At 31.3% G+C, this 19344-nt stretch overlaps 1 protein-coding gene across 2 annotated transcripts in view; it reads right to left on the bottom strand.

Annotated features, from left to right (window-relative positions):
• Window positions 1–19344, bottom strand: part of ProRS-m (prolyl-tRNA synthetase 2-like protein, mitochondrial) — an 87237-nt gene that overhangs the window by 52558 nt on the left and 15335 nt on the right. Inside the window, exons 1-5 of one of the 2 annotated variants that reach the window (XM_035350981.2) lie at window positions 17692–17822; window positions 11696–11842; window positions 8118–8295; window positions 6638–6705; window positions 6318–6395 (exon numbers count right to left, since the gene is read on the bottom strand). In XM_035350981.2, the coding sequence (XP_035206872.1) occupies window positions 6318–6395; window positions 6638–6705; window positions 8118–8292 (321 nt within the window). In that variant the 5' untranslated portion in view covers window positions 8293–8295; window positions 11696–11842; window positions 17692–17822. Of the gene's footprint in view, window positions 1–6317; window positions 6396–6637; window positions 6706–8117; window positions 8296–11695; window positions 11843–17691; window positions 17823–19344 lie in introns of those variants that run through there. The other variant, XM_035350978.2, reaches the window with a different exon arrangement.

Here is a 19344-nt window from a genome sequence, read left to right as displayed (position 1 = left end):
CAGAGCTTCTTATTTCCACTTGCATTTCCTCACCAGAATGCAAATTAAGTTAAGCGAAGAGAGTATTTAAACAGGCGGAATGAAAAGGTTTGACAGAGCGTGATTTCGCTAGCATGTGTTGCTATTCTGTCCTCCAGCTGTTAATCTTAGTTGCAGCTACGCATTCTGGCCATTTATCAAGTCTATTGCCAGTATAGGTTGTTGAGTCAGACTGTTAGCTTTACGTAAATTTTGTGGCCCAGCATTACTATTTACCAATTTGAATTTATTGTCAAATTATCCTTAAGTTCCTCACCGCAAGCAGTTGGTGATGTTGTGAGCATGAAGTACGTGCCTTTTTGTTAAAGAGTTTGGGAATAAAAGGGCTATTTACACCCTTCTTCTGTGCTGTTCTTCACGCCTGTGTGAGAAATTGCTAGGCTTCCTATTAATATTAAGCCACTTGCATAACAGCAAAAATAATGAAATCTTACAAAACTTTAAAAACGATGAATACATTAGAAACACATTCTACTGAAGATGCACCTTAAATATTCATAAAAGGCAAGATAAATGTACCGTATATGCCCGCGTATAAGTCGAGATATTTTGGACAAAAAAAAGACTTCAAAGTGGGGGGTCGACTTATGCGCGGGGCCATAAAAAATCAAAAGATCGGAAGTTCAAAAATTTCTTTATATAATGCAGTTGTTTTCTTCCCGCACTCAAATTGGACGACTTATCAAATAAGTCACTTGCTTGAAGTAATTTCATGACTTAAATATCCAGCAATAAAAAAATTACACGTCAAAATTTATAAAAATAGCCCACGCAATAACTGAACAGTTTTGAATATTTCTTTTAACTTTTAAAAAGGGAAAATGCAGATAGATTTTACGTTACGTATGAAAAAACCATTTTACGGTCGTTCTTTCGTTAGTGATTGTAACAATACAGAGTTCGAGACTGAAAATATGTATAATGATGAGCCAATGACGACAGAAGAGTTGTATGAAATGTTTGGAGAATCTGACCATGAATCGGATGTTGAAAGGATTTTGATTTTGTTTATTTACCAAAGTATTTTTTATCGTATATTTACTTTTTTTTCTCAGATGATTTTGAATAAATGTAGTACTTAAAAAAAAATTTTTACAAAGTTTCTCGATCGATTTCGGAAGTGGGGGGTCGACCTTATACGCGGGTTTCTTATTTTCTACGAATTCTTTATGTCGAAGTGGGGAGGGGGTCGACTTATATGCAGGTATATACAGTATATAATTGAAATTTCATTGGAGAAAAATCCAGCTACATCTAATGGACAGTTCTCATCAAATGAATTATGTAACTGAATTATTTATATCTAAGTTTGATATCTGCATCTTTTCACATCTGTTGCAATTAAAATTGTAATTTTATTTTTATGCAAAAACTCTGATAAGCTGACAGTTACTTTAAAATAATATTCACATCTTGAATTTTCATTTTTTTTAGCAACACATTTCATTCCACCTTCTATCATTCTACCCATAGAAAGATTACTAGTGTTTTTTTTTTTTTTTTCTTCAAATTAATGCATAACTTTTCATTTGAATGAAAAGGTTCATACATTAATGTGGAAACCTCTATGTTTTCTTGCATTTTCAGTTTATTCCTATTAAAATCAATTGACAGTTATAATCAGGTATAAAATTTAAAAAACCAGAGGAAAATACTTGGTTTTCAGTCTGAGGAGAGAAGAGAAAAAGATGCTCATTGTATCATAAAAATATTTTTTTAATTTTTAAAGCAAAGGAATATATTTTCCTAAATGGAAAGTAAGATTAAAAAGCTTTTTGTTAATAAATAATTATAATTAATAAGCACCTATTTAAAGCGTGTAAATTCTTTGTTAATTTACTTCAAACATCTGTTACTATTCAAAAATTAAAAAATTTTGCAACTTTTAAGATATAAAAATACAGTTATGGCTCTTGAACATTATTGAATTATACTATATGGTTCAAACTGATATAAAAATTGGTCATTCCTGCAGGTCATCCTTATGTTCTTTACCATAACTGATCAAACAAACGTATAAAATGATTTGTGCAAAACATTTTTTTTTAAATCATAAGAATATAAATCAATATATATGGTGTTACATGGCTATATATCAAAATATAGTTTTAAAGTTTTCTCACAGGACTACATATTTATTTAACATCAACTGTGAATAAATAGCTAACACGAAAGAGTTTTCTAAAGTTGCAATTAATTTAATAAAAAAATTCAGGCAAAAAGTTTCAGAAAAATCTTATTTATTTGTGATTGATATTAATAGAAAATAATATTATGGATACATCACATATAAAAAACTTCATTAAAAATCTGCTATCATTGTAGCAAGCCCCCACACTTTTCCTTTCCTTTGCACATTTTTTGTAGATAGTTTTGTTTCAAACTGATGATTTGTGATAACTTTTTTATTGCTATTTAATTAAAAAAAAAAGGAGAAGAAGAAGACTGTATTTCATACAGTATAGTAGATCATTGATTACCCAATTCTTGTCAGACTATAAGAAGCTCAAATAATATATTGCCACATTTTTTTGGTATTACTTTAGGCAAAGCATTTATTCACAAACGTACATTACAATACAACAGCACATTCACTCTGAAATATCAATATTTTATTTTAAATTTAAATTTAAATAAAAATTTTCAGTAAAATTAAAATTAAAATTTCAAGCAAAATAAACAGAAAAAAGGCATTTTTAAAATTATACAATCAGTTACTGATTTCTGTTTGACTGAATACCTTCTTCTCAGCAAATAATCTGAAACGACGAGTTGAATTAGCTGCCTTAGTCTTTCAGATATCAAAGGATAAAGTCTGAACATTAGTAGTTTAAACTGGCTTTGATTTCAGGCAAATGGGATACATACATGTGTACTTCTGTAGTTTTCTCCATGAATAGCATGAATATAAGGCAGTTTCCCTCAGAAAGTTATCCATAAAAGCATTCCTCACCTTAGGCAGCTACTCTTAAGTGCTTTGTTTAATCAAATAAACCAAACTAACCTAACCTTTCATTGGACTCAAACCAAGTAATTATAATTTTAAGGGCATGAAAAGCTTCTTCTATTGTACGAGCTAGAGTATTTTTTATAACATCACTCAATTCAAGGTCTTTGCATTTGGCTTCACTTTTTTCATTTTGGAAGGTTATGATTACTTTATCATCCATGAATGGTTAGAATGATTATGGGAAAATAATTATTATAAGTACTATTAGAAAGTCAATAAGGGTACTTGTGTATTAATGCAACCACCTAATTGAAATCACCAAATTTTCAGAATGGGCCAAAATTTGGGAACTATGTGCATAACCAATCTTCAACCAAACATGCTCATAACACTTCCTCAGTCAAGCAATGTGTTCAAGCAAGCATTTTCATATGTATTCTTCTTTGTTGCACTCCAAGTTCCAAGTTTTTTTATAAAAAAAATGATGATATTTTCTGCCTTAAACTTAGTTTTAAAATATGACCTTATGGAATTTGCCAACAATGAAAGAAACTGGGATAAAATTTCTGCAGGAATATAGAATTTTGCTGAAAAGGATGAGGAAATGCGTTTCTTCAATAGTCACTATTATTGAGGATTTCATGAAGCTCAGTCCCCACAATTCTGTTGTTACTAGTGCAATAAAAAAACACTAGTAACTTTTTTTAATGAAAACAGATTACTGGGTACTTCAAGTGGGGAAAAAAAAATTTGAAATGTTTCAGATTTTAAATTACATCCAAAGGGGCCTTTTTTTAACATTTTGTGTGTTACATTTATTTATTAAATATCCCGTTCTTCGCACTTAAACCATAAAATTCAGTTCAACAGCAATATCGCAAGATAGTTTTAAGATGAGCATATCCTTAGAATTTCCAATACAGAGACTCACGTGCTGGAGATAAAAATGTTTTTTTCTGTACAAAGTTGCCATTGCTCACTTTGAAATCCTTGAGTTTGTTAATCAAAAATTGTTAAAGTTTTACAAAATAGGAAAGCGATAATAAAACAAGTTCCAAATTTCAAATTTGGTCTTCCACATGCTCATATTCATAGGAGGATTAAGTCTTTCAAAATTCGATGGCTCTATGTACCATTGTTTTATCACAATGCGAGAAATATATATACATTTATGCAGATTTTTCATTATTCAATTTCTTTAAATATAACACAGGGCGATAATACTTTGTGGTAACAGTTTGAAAAGTGATTCACTGTTTGTAGTGAATCGACACAAAAATCGCAAAACGAAAACAATAGTCCTTCAGGAACAAAGCCCCTTTGGACTAAAAAAGAGAGAAATCTGAAGAAGAATGTAAGAGTTATTATTTTAATGCATTTTGTAATCCTTATTCAATAATTCTTTCAAATTGCTAAAGTATGTTTTCTTTTCATATGTCGATCATGTTTACCAACTGACGATAAATATCAATAGTTTGGGAATCTTCCTTAAAAAAAAGGCACAAAAACCACTAACTTGCACTCAATAAGTAACTTTTACATTTTTATCTGCAAAAAATCACCAAACTGCACCAAGGTGGTTGCGTCAATACGTACACTGCTCGACATTAAAAATGCAACACCAAGAAGGAGTGGTCAGAAAGCGATGAAATTTGGAAAAAAGACAGAGACAGCAAGCAGCAATAAGTGATCTTTATTTCAAAATGATAGAATACAGAGCGAGAACGGCGTCGGCTCAGTAGGATGTACGACCACCGCAGGCAGCGATGCATGAACAAACATGTCTAGGCGTAGAGTCAATAAGAGTGCAGATGAGGATGGCTGTCCATTCCCTTTCAACCATTTGCCACAGTTCATCTTCTGAATGAGGCAGGGGCAGAGTCTGCAAACAGCATCCAATCACATCCCACACATGTTCATTTGGTGACAGGTCAGGAGAGTACGGTGGCCAGGGAAGCATCTGTATACCTTGCAGAGCATGTTGGCAGATGCGAGCACTGTGTGGTCGAGTGTTATCCTACTGAAAAATTGCATTAGGCAGCCCCTGAAGGTAGGGGATTGACACCGGCCACAGTACATTATCCAAGTATTGCTGGGCCGTCATAGTGCTATGAATACGAACTAGAGGTGACCTGGAATCGTAGGCAATAGCGCCCCAAAACATTATGCCACGTTGTCGTGCAGTGGGGTGTTCCACAGTTACGGCCGGATTAGATGTCTCCACGTCAAAACCACACGTATGCAGTGACTGTCACTGGATAAACAGAAGTGTGACTCATCTGAAAACACGACGTTTCGCCCTTCTGTCATCCACATCGCTCCAGACCGGCACCATTCTAAACGTTGCCGTCTGTGTTGTGGGGTCAATGGCAGTCTTTTTAACGGATACCGTGAGTGCAGGCCACGTTCAAGTAATCAATGGAAAATGGTTCTAGTCGATACGGGAACATCCAGGGTATCTTGCACATGCTGCAGAATCGCAGTACAAGTGACTTGCGGGACCGCCACAGCTTGTCAGCGGATGCGTCGATCCGCGCGTGCTGACGTCACTCTGGCTGCACCTGCACCCCTGTTTCTTCCCACATTTCCTTGTTCCAAATATGTTTGCATAGCCGATGCACCGTGCTTGCATCCATATGGGTATCAGCTGCGATTTGACATAAGGACTAACCTGCCCTTCTCAGTCCGATAACCATACCCCTCGCAAAATCATCTATCTGCTGGAAATACCTTTGTTGATGGCCACCTGGCATTCTCTCCTATTACACATATCCTCCAGGACATAAACCAACTTCCTTCGATAATTCGTCTGGCAGAAATAACGACATGAATATTGTCCATTCTGCACATTCCTTCCCTTATATCTTACTTCACGTGCGTCGGAGAGCTGCGCATTTCACATCATCGCATAATTCAGTGGCGTGCGTCTACTCTAAAATTTGCATAAATTTCTGACCACTCCTTCTTGGTGTTGCATTTTCAATGTCGAGCAGTATAAGTATCCCAAGAAAGGAATATTTTGCTTCAGAAAGGAAATATTTGAAAACTCATATCACCAGTCAACAAATTTTATTAAATTTGGATAAACAATATTCCAGATAATCTACTATATGAGTTATTATTAATTATGCTAGATAAATAATAAATTTAATACCATATAGCAAAGTATTAATAACTTCAAACCATTATTTTTATTAGATATGAGAAATTAGAAATAAACTAAGTTTAAATGCAGAAAATTGGTTATTTTAGTCATAATTGCATGCAAAGCATATTTAAAAAAGTAAAAGCACAAAGCTATTATTTCATAAAGAACTAATTTACCTGCCTGGTAAAAACGCAGAGGCAGACTTCTGTAAGATATATGTAAATTTGAAAGCAAAAGAGTAACAACTTCTTCATGTGTCTGGAAAAACAAAGAAATAATTATATATGCATAGAAATTAATAAGTTTCTAAACTAATTTCAGTAACAAAAATTCCTATCTCAAAATTTATTTACTGACTATAATTGGAAGCTTCTTCTAACAACAAATGAAATGCATAGTTTCATTTGTATTTGACTACAAGAAATTAAAAGACAGATATGGAAAACAACATGTATTATTATTTTGTCAATAGTCTCTATAATACTGATTAATGAACTTACTGGTCCAAGGCAATAAGAAAATGAATTTCTGTCATTCAATTTGAATAAACCAGCATTTTCCCAGCGACCTACAGCATATTAAATAAAAAAAATAATAATTAATTACTTTAATACCATTATAAGCATTATATAATTATCATATCTTCGTCCATGCATGTTCTTGTGGTATAAGTAGTAGCATGTCTGGTTAGCAACTGAAAGATTTGTGGTTAGAATGTCAATAAGGGTATAATCGATTTTACAGGTCTCCTGCTTCATAAAAATTTATACAGTCAAAAGTCTTTAATCCGGACTCGTTGGGACTTCGATTCCAGATTATCCATTTTTCCGGATTATAGATTAACGGTTTAAATCTGGTAGGATGGCATGCAGAAATTATAAAATTAAAAATATGAAACCATAATTTATGCAATAAAGAGAAATTATGATCTAAAGGGTATCAAAATTTACAAAAAAAAAAAAAAAAAAAAAGCTTAATATTCATTTGTTTACTTTATTAAACATTTCTTTTAACGCGTGCATGTGTGAAGTGTACTCATGATATTTATAATGACGAGGAATTTGATTTAAATCATATCAAGGATGGAATACATTGAGATGAAATACTACATTTAGTAAGGAATTATAAGCTGAATAAAATAAAAACATCTGCCCTGAAGATAAGGGTAGTGCTGACAGAGCAGCATGAAATTGATAAACAGATTTCCAAATGGTTAGAGAAACAAAGGATATGCCTTTATCCATTTTTTGCAGCAATTCCACTTTTTGTTTGATGGACATCGAAACATGCTTTCGCTTTGTAGATCCTTGAGCAGCTCCAGAATCGGAAATTCTTTTTGACATAATCGAAAGTTCAAGCTTAATTTTATAAAATTGCTCTAACAGTCTGCAAAAAATAATAAGCCAGATCCAATTCGAAGATTAAGGAACAACGCAATCGGCAACATTAACTGAAATAGATAATTAGATATTTTTAGCTTAGCTTATACCGTCCGTTACACATTAACCCTCTGAGCGGCATGGGTTTTCGCTAAGAAAGCACAAATTTGCCAAAACTACAATGAGAACAAATTATTTTTTTGATTTTAATGTAAAAACTCTCCTGGTATTTCACACCTGGAATTGCGTACTTTTGATATATTGCCTTAATTTCTTTGACATATTTTAATATGCACGTATATGTACGTTCTTACAGATACCACAAAATATTCTAGGCCGTATATATATGGCCTTGCTGCCTAGAGGGTTAAACGCACATGTGTAAACATATTATGCACATGCGTAAAAGTATTACGCGCACGCGTAAGTTTGTAGCTTTGAGGTCCGGATTATGGGTGTCCAGATTAATGCTCCAGAAAACTTTAACTGTTTGTTAAGGAAACACAATATAAATAACATTCACTACTTCATAAAATTATGATAAACTTTCATTTTGATTTTAAACATAAAGTGATACTTTTAATTAATAATTTAAACTCACCAGTTTTTTTCAGGACTGAATCTTGTATTAGAGTAGGAAATAACATCTTTTGAGCATTAAGTCTGCTCATCATCACATCAGCTAAATCAGAGAGTTTTTCTAAGGATCGCACAGTCAGAGGCTTGAAATAAAGTATGCCCGAACTAAGTGGTTTGATAAAACCTTGATTCAACATTAACTGTAAAAAAAAATTTTAATGCATTCGCTGCATGAAAGTAACACTCTGTACTATGAAAAAGATTCAGCATCAACATTATAAAATGATAATGGGAAAAAAAATTCTTGAATGCATACCTAGAGAAAGATTTCACCTAAGAAAAAAATTAAGCTGATGCTTATTTATGTGTACACATTTTAAGTGTTGAAAGACACTATGAAATACAGCATAAACAAAGATTACTTCATTTAAATCCAGGGGGGGGAGGAATACTTAAAAAAGATCTATGAATGCAAAAATCAAAAATACTTATCAAAAATTTTCATAAAAACAAATTACAAAATCAAGTAATCAAGTTTTACAGCTTTACCTCATGCAGGAAAAATGTAAAAGCATTCACAGATCTGTGATTTCTTTTTAAATCAATCTTTTAATAGATGTCTGAATATCATTTGTGTAATTTTTAAATAAAAATAAAATTTAAAATACACCAATAGCTGCTTGTATAAGCAAATGAAAATACAGTTAATGAATGAAAACATAAAAAACTAATTTCAAAATAACTTTAAGCCATCCAATGCTAGTAGTTAATCCTTAGATAAAAGTAGTTACAAAAATTACAAAGCAATATTTAATTAATTGTCAAATTTCATTTAAAAAAAACTACAATTGGAAAATGTAAGACATTTTGACAATATATTCCACAACAACAGCAAAATACATTTTTGATTATATTATAGCAAACATAAATAAGCATGGTAAAACAAAGAATAATATACTTTTATGACCTACAGGACAACTGCAATGATTCACAAAATAGTACACACTTAAAAAAATACATTGAATGACCAAATTTATCTTTTCATCATGTCTTTCATTGACAACACATATATACACAAATTTCTAGCAGAAAATTGGAAGGCATTATGCTTTTTGTCACAAAATTGTCAGTAAAATTAATATGTGATCATCATTTTGATATAGAAAATTTATTTTTTGTTGAATGAAATAGATTCAGAGCATGGACACTTTTTTTGTTATATGATCATATTCAATGATTAAATGGAGTACAGGACATTAACAAGTTTATCAACCTACAAATATTTAATATCAGGTTAAAAAAAAGGGTAGTATTCGGTTTTGAGGGCCGTAAAAAAATTGCAGCGAAAATGTATGCGCAAAAGCGCCAAATCTAGCAAACGCGCCCATTTAACAGAGCGCCAAATCTAGCGTACATGTTGATTTCAGATTGCGTAAGTTTATATAGTTCTATATTTCTTAAGACACCATTGACATACTAGTTTAATTTTTAAATCCTTTTTTTTTTTATTTTAAATCCTTTTTTGATATCCTATGGATTTAACAATTTGGGAATTGCCCATGACGAAAAGTCGGCAATTTTGCGTAAAGTGCAGAATCACCCACTGCTTGATGGGTTTTTAAGAATTGCACATACTCGGTATCCATTTGCACATCGAGCTATTTTCACTTAAAAAAAATCCTAGAATTGCACAAAAATGGCACTGTGCACACCCTTGACTTTATCTATGTACACATTGACCTATTTTCACTTAAAAAGTAAAAGAAAATTGATAAAAATTCAATTGTTTTTACCCTTGTAAAAAGCGGCAAAAAAATAAGTGGGCGATTCTGCACTTTACCGAGAATTTTTTCAAAGAAAAAGCATCATTCATTATAAAAAATTATGTCTGAACAAACAACGAAATGAAATTATGCTTTAGCGATAACTCAGTAGCGAAATAGTGATGCAGGCATCCATTCAGTTAGGTTTAGCAATTTTTATATAAATTATAATAATGATCTGAAATAGTTATTTACTCTTATGCTTCCATTCAGTCATGTTTAGCCTTTTTCATATAAATTATAATAATAAAAAAGTATTATATGAAATTAATCTTTCATCTAAATTAAAACATTAATCTTAGATAGTTATTTACTATTATACTTCCTTTCTTGCCGCAATTATTAGGGTTGCTGCAATTATTTTTGTCAGCATTGGCATCAACAATAGTTCGGCAATTTTTTACAGCCCTCGAAACCGAATAGTACCAAAAAAAGTTTCTTTTGTTTCATAAACAAAGAATTAGGTACTTCTATTTAAAATAATCTCAGATTAATTAATGTATCAAGAACTTTCATGAATATTTAACATGACCAGTGAAACAGCTTATTTGCACTATCATTAGTTAGGAAAATCATGGAAACTTCTGGAAATAGATCTTGCATGCAACATTAAAACCATCTATGTCATAAAATTTGCTGAAGAAAGTTTACACTTTAATATAATATGTACTCCTTCACCTTCTATCTTCTTTAGATATTTCTCCAAAAGACTTTTACGTTTTCTTCCTAGCCTGAAACATCTACATATAAAACGAACAATTCTCGAAAAGACAGACAGTGAAGCAGCAAGCACTTTATTTTTGAGGGTATAATATATCATAAAAACAGGATTTGAAAACTTGCAGCTCATTGGGAAGAAAAGTATATTACATAGGCACTAATTTCAATGAATGAAATATTTTATGAAAAATTTCTGTAGTTGTTTAATTTTTATTCTTAAAAATAAATAGTTAGTAATAAAAGCAAAGATTTTCTTTGGATTATTTGACTGTTTCATACAGCATAATATGCAGGCCATTACCCATGTTTTTATGTAGTTTATTTTATTATACAGTACAGAGTCTTTAATTCGTACGTCCATAATCCAGACCTCAAAGCTACAAACTTTCTGCGTACGCATAGATGTTTAATGCGTTTACGCATGCACATAATACTTTATGCATGCGCATAATACGTTTACGCATGTGTGTTTAATATATAACGGATGGTATAAGCTAGGCAAAAATGATCTAATTATCTATTTCAGTTAATGTTGCAGATTGCGTTGTTCCTTAATCTACTAATTGGATCCGGCTTATTATTTTTTGCTGACAGTTAGAGCAATGTTATAAAAAGTAAGCTTGAACTTTCGATTATGTCAAAAAGAGTTTCCGATTCTGGAGCTGCCAAAGGATCTACAAAGCGAAAGCATGTTTCAATGTACCGCTTCCAATAGTGAAGAAAATGACAGAGAGGTTATTGAAAATGAAAAAATTTTGATCGACAAGTTAGTCAGCATTCTCGAGACAGCAATTATGGGACTTGAACAGTGGAACTTTGTAACTGAACAAGAAATTATGTCTGTTTATAGAATTAAAGAGAAAGTATTAGCACATAAAATGAAGCAACTTAAGCAACTTACATTGAAAGAAATGTTTAATAAAGTAAACAAATAAATATTAAGTCCTTTTTTTTTTTTTTTTGGTAAATTTTGATACCCTTTAGATCATAACTGCTCTTTATTTCATAAATTATGGTTTCATATTTTTAATTGTATAATTTCTGCATGCCATCTTACCAGATTTAAATTGATGATCTATAATCCGGAAAAAGCCATAATCTGCAATCGCCGAAATCCCGATGAGTCCGGATTACGGACTTTGTAAAGTTTGTAATAAATTCGGCGATTCAAAGCATTTTGTCGAGGACTATTGCCTGACTGGAACTGTGAGAGAAAAATATAAATTTGCAAAGTTTGAGGATTTATTTAGTAACTACAAATTGTTTAGAAAATTTGCAAGAGATATTATGCAAACTGTGAATGAGAATAAAAAGAATATTGGTATTGAGATATAACAAAGCAAAAAATCATACTGAAAACAGAAATAATTAAGGTAACTTATAAATTTAAGATGAATTTTGTAATATAAAGAAGATTTGAATCATAATAACTAATTGAAAGTAAAACTTATAAAGATTTTACAACAAATGTATGGTTTTAACGACTTTTCCTGATATTTGGAAAATTGATTCTTGTTCCTAAATCTACAGGTGGACATAGACCCATCTGTTTATTAAAGACCCATGAGAAAATCCTAGATAAACTCATCACAGAAAGACCTGAGCATTTTTTAACAAAAAATAATATTTTCAGTTCAAATCAATATGGCTATCGAAAGAATATGTCTACTGATTTAGCATTATACAATGTGATCCAACAAGTCAGAGAAAAGCGACAAGGTAAACATGTAGTCCTGGTTTCCTTCAATGACCGAGGGGCATTTGACTATTATCTGGTTCTTCCTACTGTCTGCATCTCAAGAGATCTACTTGATATAATTAAAATTTATCTGGAGTATAGAGAATTAATTTTTCTGGGCAACTCTAATACAATTATTCTTCATTATAAAATAGAAAAAGGCTGTACCCAGGGTTCATGTAGTGCTCCCCCATTCTGGAGTCTCATAGCAAATAAATTACTGCAAGAAAATGTACCTGATACGAATATTATCTGTTATGCCGATGATATTATGGTAACTATTACAGGAGACTCCCTCGGAAAAATAGAGGCTACTTTTAACCTGCTTGAAAATGTTTTTAAGAAATGGAGTACTGAGCAAAATATAGAATTTAATATTGAAAAAACAAATGATATGTTTTTCCCTTGGTTATGGAGAAATGTTAGAACCCCCAGAGTGAAATATGATCAAAAAAGAATAAAATTTGTGAATACCTTTAAATACCTGGGTATAGTGATCTATGATAAGTTGAATTTTATAGAGCATTTTAAGTCAATACAACGAAAGATAGAAAATTTTTAAATTATTATAAAAATACTTTTACTCCGATCACTCTTTCTGACAAAAGCTCTACCCTCAGGGATATTTACAAAAATGTTATTATACCGAAAATTCTTTATGGTATTGGTGCATGGGGTGATCGAGCAGGGCAGCTGATCAAGGCAAGGCAGAAATTAAACTCATTGCAGAGTGCCTGGACACTTGCAATTACAAGATCATTTAGAACAGTCCCGACAGAAGTTGTGTGCTCACTGGCTGGTGTACCGCCTCTCTCACTACAATTTAAATTTAGTTATGACAAATTTTGTCTGAAATATAATATAAAACATAAAATAATGTATGAAGATAAAGCAATTACCAGCAAGGCTTTTTTAGAACATGATCTGAGTTCAAGCCATCCTAGCGAATATTATGGTATATCCTACGATAAAGACTATATTTCAGCTGAAGAAATTGAAATTTATACAGATGGATCAGGGTTTGTAGAGAGTATCGGCTGTGCCTTTGTTGTATTTTTCCCTGGTATTGAAATTGATTACTAAACGTTTACTTTAAAATCAAGAAATTCAGTTTATCAAGCAGAATTGTTGGCAATTAAAATGGCTTTATCCTGGATCAAGGAATTATCCATGGGGTATTTATTACATTAATTTATACTCAGATGCCTTATCTGCTCTTATGGCGCTCTCCTGCCCCTTTCAAAAGAATAATATTGTTAATGAAATTTAGCATATATATTTAGAACTATGAAAGAAGCATATTTACATTGGATCAAAGCTCACACTGATCATGGGAATGAGAGAGCGAATGCTCTAGCGAAAGAAGCCGCCCTGGGGGTGTGAACCAAAAAGGTTTTCATTCAAGATTCAAAAAAGAAGACATGCACTATAATATATGACAAGCTTATTAGAGACTGGAAAAATTTACAGGATCTCTCTGAAAGAAACAAAAACTATCTAAAATGTTTAAAAATTAGCAAAAAAATGGGAATTTTTGGAGATGCAGATGTCAATCAAATTTTCACTGCACATTGATGCTTCCTGCTTACTTAAAAAGGTTCCACCTCCAGGAAAATGATAGAGTACAAAGTCTGTAATCCGGACGTCCATTTTTCGGAATGATCTATAATCCGGACCTCAAAGCCACAAACTTTTTTTTTGCAATGCGTGTTTAATGCTACGCATGCGCGTTTAGCACAAAAAACGAAGCAACTTAAACAACTTACATTGAAAGAAATATTTAACAAAGTAAATAAATAAATATTAAGATTTTTTTTGTTGATACCCTTTAGATCATAACTGTTCTTTATTTCATAAATTACGGTTTCATATTTTTAATTGTATAATTTCTGCATGTCATCTTACCAGATTTAAATTGATGATCTATAATTTGGAATCGCCGAAGTCCCGGCGAGTCCGAATTAAAGACTTTGTACTGTATTTGGGAAATACAGCATTCTTTTACAAATTGAAATTTGATGGAAATCCTGCATTCTATCAAATTTCAATCCTGTTTATGAAGGAAATTGAAAGGGTTACTTCAGCAAACTTTTAAATGATAAAAGAAATGAAGGAGAATTGTTTTAGAGGACAAACATAAATTTGATATACAATGGAAAACTAATCTATGAAGCATAAAGTTAAAATAGCTAAGAAATGCTTGCCAGAAAATAATTCCAAACACTAATCAGTTCTTAAATTCTATTCATATATATGTGTGTGTGTGTGTGTATACAATACAAAGTGCATAATCCGGACGTCCATTATCTGGAATGACCTAAAGCCGCAAACTTGCGCATGCGTGCAATGCGTTTAGGCATGCGCGTAATGCGTTTATGCATGCGCATAAAGCATTTACGCATGCACGTTTAATGCGCATGTCCACTATACATGCGCATAAAGCCAGTAAAGTGTGTACACATGTGCGCTTCTGATAGTGAAGAAAGTGACAGAGAGATTATTTAAAACGAAAAAATTTCGATTGACAAGTTAGTCGGTATTCTCGACACAGCAATTACAGGATTTGAACAGTGGAACTTTGTAACTGAGCAAGAAATTATGTCTGTTTATAGAAGAGAGAATTAAAGAGGAAGTATTAGCACAAAAAAATGAAGCAACGTAAACAACTTACATTGAAAGAAATATTTAATAAAGTAAACAAATAAATATCAAACTTTTTTTTTTTTTTTTTTTTTTGGTAAATTTTGATACCCTTTAGATCATAATTGCTCTTTATTTCATAAATTACGGTTTCATATTTTTAATTGTATAATTTCTGCATGCCATCTTACCAGATTTAAATTGATAATCTATAATCCGGAATCGCCGAAGTCCTGACTTTGCTGGTACAAAAATTGCTTTTTTGGATGAACTGCTGTTTAAATTCCTGACTTTTTCAGATTTTGGGTAAAATATTTTAATTCCCAGACTTCTTTGCTCAATTTTTGAATTCCCTGACTTTTCCTGGCTTTCCAGGAAGCCCAACAATCCTGTTTCTTTTACTATTGATAGTAACATGGTTAATATTTCAGATGGAAAAAAAAATCTAATATCACCAGCCCATGACCTCAAGTAAACTGTCACTTCCAGTTAATCATTTGTAAACAAAACCTAATTTTTTATTTCAATAAATAGAAAGGTCTGTAATATGAAATTTTGGACTATTTTTTAATATGTGAAATTGGCCAGGTGTAAAAACTGGTTTTCCTAAATTTATGCCAATGTAACCAACGTTTGCTCTTTTTTTTTTTTACTAAATATTATATTTATTGAGCAGTTTAATAACACATAATTTAATTAGTTTTTAATTAAGTAATATTATTAAGTGTTTGTATTTAAAATAAATATTTTGAAATTAATACTGCCATTTTTTTTCTATGTTATTTTTATTGTATCAACAAACCAAAATTAATTTTGATCTTCAAATATTTGTAAGAAATGCTCGTTCAATTGCACAAATATGTTATGTTGAGTGCTGCAAAACTATAATAGTAAAGTACCACTTTTAATTGTCAATTAAAAACTGTAATGGGCTTCATGCACCATTTCAGGTTATCCAAATGTACCCACAATTGAAAAAAAATTTTAGATGAATGCAGAAAGCTTAAACACAGAAATTTTTGGAAGTAAGGCAATTTTAGATGTATAAGAATTTTAGATGTATTTTAGGAAGTATAAGAGTAGGGCACACAGATGGGGGGAGGGAGATAAGTGCCCCAGGCCTCTGTCTGGGGAAAAGGGGCTCCAAAGAATGTTAAGGTTTTAAATATATGCACCTATATGTAGGAATACAAAAAGGATGAAGCTTAAGAGTAGGTTGTATTAAAAACGTGAAAGTTTATTGTGGAAAAGGACTTCAAAGTATCTGTCCCTAATTTATATTTGGCATTAGAGTTTTTTATAGTGTATGTTTCAGTTGCTTCTTATGAGAAAAGTTTTTCAAAGAAGTTGATTAACAATGAGCCATGTAAGACTTAATGGTTTGGTATTCCTTTCCAGTAAAAATGCAGTAACTAAAAACATTAGTTTTGATAAAGTTATAAAACATTTTCAGAAGTCAATGTTCACAATAAGCTGCTTTAAATATTTATTTGCCTGCTATATGTAAATTGTTTTTTTTTTTTTTCCCCTTTAGGTTCCCCTCCCCCCCAAATCATTTTAACTATTTAATTTTAATTAAATGTTAATTTTATATTTGTCTTTACATTTTACATGGTGATCATTCTAATGGGGAAGGGGCTCAGGGATATTGCCATCCCAGGTCTTGATAGCTGTAGGTCCCCTGCTGTAAAATATTTATTGCAAACAAAATCGTCATCACACACATACTGATAGGCAGATAGACTTCACTGTAAAAATGACAAAAATAGTAAAAACGTGTTTGGGGGACCCTAATTCATGCTTATTCATTGAAAACTCATTATCAGTTTTTTTTTTTTTTTACCAAAAACATTATGTTCCTATACAGGTCGGCAGGAGGTAAAAATAGTAAAGAATACGAAAGCGTGACTGATATCGGGGGGGGAAAAAAAAATATTGCTTATTTTCCATCTGAAGGAAAGTTAAAAATGGCCAGCATTTTAGAGGGGAAAAATTAACGAAGAAGAAATATCATCACATGGTCTAAAGTAAGAGAGAAAATTAAATGTTGCAAATTAAAAATAATGAAGCTAACATAAAAAAATATTGTTTCTTTTCTAACTGATTAAAATTCAATCAAGATAGTACATAAAAAACTTCATAATTAAAACAGTCTAAAAATTAAAAACATTGCATGTTAAAAAGCCACCAATAAAGTTTGCCAATTCTGGCAGCAGTATTTTCTGATTAACTGTATCCCTGGTTCTAACTTTCAATGGAATTGCCCGATTTTAGTGTCAAGTATACACAGACAATAAACAGCCCACGTATGTGTTTGAGTACACATGAATTTTCATACTACATAATTAACAGTTGTTTTGCTAAATTGCACCTTTCAACTATAAAAATGTAAATATTGTCACAGATATGGAATTTTTTTCCCCTTGCTTCATAAAATTTTTATTTTTCATGAAATGCTTCTTTTTGTTTCAATTTATGAATAAAAAGGACTTATGGATCATAAAGATAACCAAACAAATATTTTTTGCTGATACATAAATTGGCAAATGAGTTAGCAACTTTTCACTGGGGTGAGGATAATTAAAAAGTACCATGGTGACTAATCTTTCAATTTTGCAACTGACAGAGGTGACTAAGAAACATGTCTTCATATATCAATAGATGTTTCAACTTACTTTGAAACTTTTACTTAAAGATGCAACAGCCTTTTCCTTAGGAAGAGATTCAGGGTATCGAAATACTTGTGTCATTCGTTGTGGTTTCTGAGAAAAACCAAGTACAGTTTGCAACATTTTTGAGCCACATCTAAAATGAAAATTTTAATATACTACATGATAATAATTCTATAAGTCAATTATATTTTACAAACAACAGATAGAAATAAGTAATAAACAAAATCATAAATAAATACATTCAAAGGCTAGAAATTGAAATAAGGACATTTATAATAAGAAATATTAGTAGTATAGGATATTATATTTACTGACAAATATAAATAAGTTTAAAAAAACAGTAAAAAAAAATAAATATAAACTTTATTTCAAATTAAACTTTTAAAAATAAAAATAGGTACATAAATTAATCATGCTAAAACTAGCTGAGGATAACTCATACTAGTGCGGATCATATACCTAAAATTACTTTACAAAATGGGGTTACCTAATAAATTATTATCAAAAATTTTTTTTTTTTGAACTAAGTTTTACACAAGGAATAAAGTAATTATCATCCTGCATCAAAACTGAGCAGAAACAATTTCAACAAACGATCTGTTAAAGCTATGAATAAATTTTTTAATACTTTTATATAAGAGGATCTTTCTTTATGTCTTCTGAGACTACTAGATTTGGAATGCATAATAATCTTCTCTTATTATACAATGAGTTCAATTCCTCAGCTCTCTGAAGACTACTAAAAGCCAAGTGGACAAAAAATAAATAAATAAATAAATAAATCTCATTTGAGTTCAAATCTTGGCAGATAGGATTGCTGCATACTCTTCTTTTTTTCTTTTTTTAAATTTTTATACATAACATAATAGCCAATTTCTCTGCAAAATCCTCCACAAAGGTATTTGTTCCTTTAGGCAGACAGAAGCAACATGCTTTGTGATTACCTAATAAATCCAAATTCTCAACTGTTTTATAAAAGCTGCAAACTAGACACTTCAGACAAAAATTAAATATGGTTACAAGGTCTCTATTTGCAATAGATCTCTATTCCTCCCCATTCTATATTTCCATCCTAATTATGAATTTTTTAAACAGTTTTCTTGAAATGGCATAAATAAAAACAGTTACCTTTACACCAAAATCTTTCATATTATATTCTCATCATTTTATTGGAAAAATTAGTATTTGAACCTAAGAAGCAATTTGTTATCATGCTACGATTCTCCTTATTTGACTGAGTACTTACGTGTTATTGCATTGTCAACCAACACAACCATGTTCATAACAATCCTTCAGTGAAGCAATGTTGCTATTTTTGCATGTGTTTTTTTTTGTTGTATTACAATGGCTTTTATAACCAAATCATGATATTTTATGCCTTAATTTTAAAATATACACTTGGGGAATTTGCTAGTGATGGAAGAAGCTGCAATAAAATTTCTTCAGAACACAGAATTTTGATGCAAAATCTCTAAAAGGAACAATGAGGAGATGCATTTGCTAGGTATAGGTAGCTAGTGCTGCCAAGGTTTGAGCAATATCAAGTCTCTGCAATTCACAATTCTGTTTTTTAAAGTGAAAGCAGATCGCTGCGTACTCAAAAGCGAAAAAATACAGAAAAATTTTGACATGAATTTTATTTTTTAATTTATCATG

The sequence above is a fragment of the Stegodyphus dumicola genome, chromosome 9, assembly GCF_044657685.1.
Source record: "Stegodyphus dumicola isolate Sdum_Otavi_A_Nest chromosome 9, ASM4465768v1".
NCBI lineage: Eukaryota > Metazoa > Arthropoda > Arachnida > Araneae > Eresidae > Stegodyphus > Stegodyphus dumicola.
This window is presented reverse-complemented; position numbering and strand designations above follow the sequence as displayed.